Raw genomic sequence first — 6,371 nt, forward strand, 5'->3', positions numbered from 1 at the left:
TGGCAACGGCGGCATCAAAGCGTGTACCCCTTCTTGAAGGCATTGAAGAAGTCGACCTAGTCCTAGGTATTAAACTCATATCTTGTAATGGTTCTGCAGTACTTGTATATGTTATGTACCCTGCTTGATGACTATTTTGGACTTGTTGCCTTGCATCAAATTCAATAGAAACGGACGTGTGCATCACAATGATGGAGGGGCAGGGATTTCAATTGCTTTTCGGAAAAATAAAATCCAAAGTGTAAATGTACAATAATCACGTAAATGGTCCATCTCTCTTTCTATATTGACTTACGTTATTGATGCAACATATAGGGATACATAATTAATTCATTGTCGGTGTGGTCGCATAGAAGATAAATAGTGTAGTAAAGAGCCAATCATAGCAGATCAAACTACTGGGACTTTACATTTGTGGTGTCCAATATAATTTGTGCCTTTTCTCCCTTAGCATGTTTAATTATGGCATAGCTATCTGAAGATTATGGCAGTGACTTGCAGCCAAGCCATCAAAGTTGTGCAACAGGGCGGAACCCATGCATAATTGCAGCAGACCACACTTTCTCCAGGTCCAGCACTGTGTCTCCGCACTCATCCTCGCTCCATCCCTCCAATGCATGAACAATTCCAGCGACGCGCCACGCGCTCATGACCCTCCTTGGCAGCCAATTCTGAAAACAATCAAAGTTGGCAAATAGTGGATGATGTACTGAAGCTCTTCCAAAGTTATTTGCAGCTTAGCACGGCCATATTACCTCGCACGAGTGCACGTTTTGCATCGATTCAGGTACACCCATTGCAGGAGTCATCGCATAGGTGCAGCAGTCCTTGCGCTCCATCTTTGGCGGGAACTGTGAGAATGGGATGAACTTTGTTCCTCGCGGTGCCCTCAACTGCTCAGCAGCATCCAGACCTTCTCCAATGAGCCACACCTGGAAACATTGAGGCCAACTAGTGAATAGTGATGTGGTTTGTTAATTAGAGATTATGCTATTCTATATGGTGCAACCTATTCATCTCCTATAAGAACGGGCAAAATTCAGAAGCCCCTTGTTTTCAATTCTCCTTCTTACCTCTGCAGTGCTAGTTGTTGATAATACAAGATTGCCGGCTTCATTTTCAGGTATACAGGGCTTAAGGAGATGGTACTCCTGCTTGTTTGTCACTATGACCTGCCCAATACGATTGGCTTGTTACATTTTAGTACAAAAATCCATTTCAATTTGTGTGTATGATTGAATTTGAATTGGAGCAGATGTGGGTAGGTGGTTCTTACTTTGACGTTTTTCTTGCAGAGTGCTGCAGCAACACTACGAGCGACCTTCGAAATCTTTCCGGCAAGGATAACTTGATTTGTGCCCTGGGGAATAGTATGGATGACCACTGCAGCAGCTAGGCTAGTGCCATCCACAAGTCTTACCCCCAACTTTGGGTATTTCTGCAGATAAAGTTCTCCACTTCCATTGAGGCTATGCGCCTGATGTTCAAGATATTGTTATCAGTTACAAGCTGTGCTACGATTTGAAATGCAGAAGATTTGAACAATGAAAGAAATCGCATACCTGATTCAGAAGTCCAAGGCTAACAACTTTAGCTCCTTTCTTACCAGCTTCAGATATTGCCATCTCAATCAGGTCATTGATTGCCTCCTTCTCCTTGTTCAGTCCATACTGCAGAAACGAAAAGGTTACAAATTTGCCCAATCAATATATTCACCAGCTGTATTCTTGATTAAAATTCAAACATGATATATTCTTACATGGAAATTGTATCTTGGTATAGCCCATGACTGCATCCGGAGCTTCTTCATGGAATTCCTCTCAACTGTGAACCAAGAACCGTATGCCCACGTCAGTACCATGGACAGCCATGACACGGGCCACATGATCCGCAGTTGCCACATGGAAGTGTACGGCTTGGAGGCGTACTGGGCGAACCCGGTCCTTATATGGTAAATGGACTGCAGGCTGGTGAGATGCGTAAGGTGAACCACGTCTACTTCTTTCTCCTTGCCCTTGAGTGAGTTTTCATACAGCGTGTCCGTCGACTTGTCCATAGTGTTGTATATGTAGTCATAGAACGGCATGAAAAGAGAGTAGTTTGTCCGGAACTGAGTGTGGTGAAGAGAATGAAACCTAGAAGCAAGCAACAGTGCAGACTACACACTGAGAATCATGGCAACAAAAGCTCGATTTTACAGAGTAAAATCTACAATAACTGAACTTTGCCTTGCTTTATCTGCCTGTGTTTGAGAGTATGATAAAGGAGAGCTGTCTTCTTTGCACAAGTAGAGGGAACACTTACGATGGTGTGTACATGAGATACTTGAGAGGGGGGATCCATTCGAAGAGCCGATTAGGCACCAGTTCGAAGTTGCAGTGGCCCATGTTGTTCATGAAGTCAATGTAGATCACATAGATCTCGAACGTGATTATGGAGGCAGTTCCAGTCAGTGCGCAGGTGATCATTGGGACCGAGAACAGCAGTTGATAGGCCAGTAGCTCGGCAAAGGGATGGATGACGGCTGCATTCACATAACATGACGATGACTCGTTAGGTGTACTTGTTCAGAAAGAGAAGATCTTGTGAGTAAAAGGAGAGCAACTAGTAGCTCGATGCATTCAGTTGATCCCTTGATATATATCTCCAACTGTGTGAATTAATTGTCAGCGGATATGATTCTAACATGATTCTGTATAGCTAATTGATTGTGATTGATTGTACTCTTCCCCTTTCTCCACCGTAGGAAAATATGCCTGTTCTATTCGAAGTGTAGATGCATATTATGGAGCATGTTCACAAGAGCATGTAGAGCTCTGCCAGACTCAACAAAATAAAATGTAGAGCTCTGCCTCCACACTGAAGATACTAGCTAGTTGTAACTTATGTCATCAAATCAGAAAAAGGAAACTATGTCCTACATTCCTACCAGTATTAAGTTGTAACATATGCTACTTTACTAGCTTAAAGACTGATTGTTTGAACATTAACATGTGAATACAACTGGCACCTGACAGCATCCAGGTACGAAGTTTAAACATTTACCCATTAATTTTGCTGACAATAAAATGCATACTTTTGATACGGAAGCATTTTTAACATGACAAATCTTTTTCGCGAATATGCTTTGAAGCATATCATTGCATTGATAGAGGGTAGGAAATACAGGGAAGCACCCTAGCCACGTGCACAAGCTAGCATGACCGGGACCCTAGGCGCGTAGACGACAGAGGGGATGCTTATGTTAGAGTTGTATCGAATATCATTGTACAAAGTAGGTTACAATTGGACAACTTGGTTACAATTGGACTTGTAGTTGTATTGTGTTTATAGGATATGGAGTAGTGTTCAAGTAGGACACTTGTATCCCATGCCTTTCATATATAGCGGGGTAGACATACGGTGCAACATATGCCAACATAATAGCATGGGCACGCGGGGGAGTCGGCGGCGTGTGCCGGCGTCCGGGCGACCGGGGTGCGGTATTGTACCGGTGCCATGGGGAGGAGCGCCCGTAGTCAAGCCTTGGGGATGTAGCTATATCGGTGAATCTCGTTAACAAATCTCGGTGTCGTGTTTGTATGATTGCTTGGTCCTCGAATAATCGATCGATATGCCTTGAATTAATTCTAACAAATGGTACCATGAGCTAGATTATTTAGAGGATAAAGGTTGATTTAGAGGACGGATTGTCGTCGAGTTTGGCACGACGACGACGTGCGGAAGAGATGATGCATGGAGGTCGTCAGGGGCACTCCCGACGAGATCGGAAAAGAAGCAATCGGAATCCTAAGCAGCGGAAGTGCACAGCAGGGCGTCGGCTAGATCGATGGATAGTGCGTGCGGCGACCGCGTATCGGATCGATCTGCTCACGATGGCGGTGGCAGGGTTACGCCGGGATGCAACCAGGCGTGGCGCACGGCAGTGGCACGGGCCGTCCAGCAGCCAGGCCGGGCCAGCGAGGACTAAAGGCGTGTGGCCTGTATGCTTCGTAGAGCAGTCCCTAAGCGGGGGCGGCCAGGGCGGCGCTGGCTACCAAGCCCAACAACGGAAGGGTGAGGTGGAGCCGGCTAATGGCAAGTGGGGAGCTCCTAACCGGCGCCTTAAGCGCCGGTTCAGGAAGCTGGCGCTCACAGCCGCGCCTGCTGGGCCGGCCCACGACACGCCTTCTATACACAAGAAAAAATACCATCTATACCACAAAAAATCCCATAAAAAGTATTGCTCCCTTCAGGATTCGACCACGCGACCTCTACTACATGTTCCAATGGACTAACAACTAGAGCAATCAATCGATCATGGATATTTTCAGCGCGCACGAATTAAGAATAACTAAAGTCGCGCTATTTATTGCGCACAGATTTTGGGAAACGTAATTTTTTCGGGACGAAATTTGAAAATTCAGAGATTTCAAAATAATCACGAATTGAAAAGGTTAACGAACTAAAAAATCATTGATTTTAAAAAAGTTCATCAATTTTGAAAAAAAAAGTACATCAATATCAAACAGGTTCGTTTGAATTTGAAAAAATTTCATAGAATTTGAAAAAAAGTTCAGTGAATTAGAAAAAAGTTCGTCGAAATATAGAAAAGGTTCATCAAATTTGAATAAAGTTCATGGAATTTAAAAAAATGTATTTTTCGTTTTTTGTTCGTGATTTCAAAATGTGTTCATAGTTTTAAATTTATACACATTTACAAATTTTGTTCACAATTTTAAATTGTTCAGTGTACATCAAAAAATGTTCAATGAGTATTTAAATGGTTTTTCAGCGTATATCACAAAATTGTTCAATGTGTAGTTAAAAATTGTTCAGATTATATTACAAAAATGTTCAATGTATAAAATTTGTTCATCTTATATAAAAAAATGTATAAATATGTTTTAAACTAAACCACAAAAATGTTCGCTCTGCAGTTAAAAATTGTTCATCATACACCGAAAAAAATGTTCATTGTATATTTGAAAATCGCTCGTCCTATATAAATTTTTGTTCATGTTCTCAATAATTGTTCATGTTTTAAAAATTGATGGAATTTTAAAATTTAAAAAATTTCACCAACCATGAAAAAAGTTCATCAAGATTAAAAAAAAGGTCATCAATTTTGGAAAAAAAGTTCATCGATTTGAAAAAGAGTTCACGGGTTTTCAAAAAACGGTTCACGAATTCGAAAAAATTCATAAAGTAGGAAAAGGTTCATCGATTTTGAAAAAAAGTTCATCGATTTGAAAAAGATTTCACGGATTTTCAAAAAGGGTTCACGAATTCAAAAAAAGTTCATCATTCTGAAAATAGTTCATAGAATTTTAAAAAAAGTTCACGCAATTGAAAAATAAATACAGAATGGGAAAAAGAAAAAAGAAAGAAAAGTAAAAAACTGTTCCAAAAAAAAAACGGTTCCCAAAAGTGGGGGATTCCGCGACCGTGACAAAGAATAAACCAAACATGACAGAACTGGACACATATGTAGGCTTATCGTAGTGGTTGGTTCGCTGCTCTTTGAACCTAGAGATCGTAAGTTCGAACCCTGCCTCAGACACCATTTTTTGCTTTGATTCAGTTTGAACAGAATTAACAAAAAAGACAATGGGCCGGCCCGGCGCAGCAGGGGGGTGTGCGCCCGATTGCATAATGTACTGTAACGGGCGCAGCGGGCGCCCTTTAGGGTTTGCCTGGCAAGTGCTACGAGATGCGTGACAGCGTGAGCGAGCGGGTTGCGTGCGGAAGCCAGGAGCGATCGTGAGTTTGACTTGTGGCTGTGAGAGATTTGTTGGAAAAAAAGGGGTCGGTTTCGAGGATTTGCACAGCGTATTGGACATGAAAGTTGCTGGCTATACTACTAGGTTGATTCAAGAAAAGAGAGTCACAGGTGTCAGGTCGTGGAGTTGAGTTAATTGGAATACTTTGCTACATACACAAGACTACAGGGACTTCTTTTGGGTTCTTTGCTTGATAAACTGGTCAAAGCTGGTGGTGTGGCAGCGATGTCGTTCAACGGGCAATCAAAGGGAAACCGAGGATGGCGACATGCGTATAAGGCGAGGAGTCTGGGGCGTGTCGTGGCAAGGGTCATGCATACATAGGGCGTCAAGCAATGCACGGAGATGTGCGGAGGCGGATACGACGCAAGGTGGAGCATGGTTGCAGTCGGATTAGTTCAGCTGGTTTGGATTGGACAGTCTGATGGATCGACATGGATGTTGGTCAAAGTAGAAGACGGCGGTGATTTCAGCGACGACGACATAGGAGCGTGATGTTGTTGGTGGCCGACTTCTGGGGCGTGGAAACACGTGGTGCGGGCCCGAGGGCTTTTGCGGCTTCTACAAGACTATGGCGCAGGGTTGATTCAAGGCAGTGTACACATGAGA

General features: G+C 43.0%; 1 protein-coding gene across 1 annotated transcript in view; it reads right to left on the minus strand.

Moving 5' to 3' along the window:
- Nucleotides 1–246: 246 nt before the first annotated feature.
- LOC119320989 (very-long-chain aldehyde decarbonylase GL1-5-like) overlaps nt 247–6,371 on the minus strand; it is a 16,881-nt gene continuing 10,756 nt past the window's right edge. Inside the window, exons 4-10 of the mRNA XM_037594867.1 lie at nt 2,305–2,524; nt 1,760–2,135; nt 1,563–1,670; nt 1,277–1,477; nt 1,074–1,172; nt 756–932; nt 247–671 (exon numbers count right to left, since the gene is read on the minus strand). Coding sequence (XP_037450764.1) covers nt 510–671; nt 756–932; nt 1,074–1,172; nt 1,277–1,477; nt 1,563–1,670; nt 1,760–2,135; nt 2,305–2,524 — 1,343 coding nt within the window. The 3' untranslated portion in view covers nt 247–509. The remainder of the gene's footprint in view (nt 672–755; nt 933–1,073; nt 1,173–1,276; nt 1,478–1,562; nt 1,671–1,759; nt 2,136–2,304; nt 2,525–6,371) is intronic.

Source organism: Triticum dicoccoides, chromosome 1B (genome assembly GCF_002162155.2).
Source record: "Triticum dicoccoides isolate Atlit2015 ecotype Zavitan chromosome 1B, WEW_v2.0, whole genome shotgun sequence".
Lineage (NCBI taxonomy): Eukaryota > Viridiplantae > Streptophyta > Magnoliopsida > Poales > Poaceae > Triticum > Triticum dicoccoides.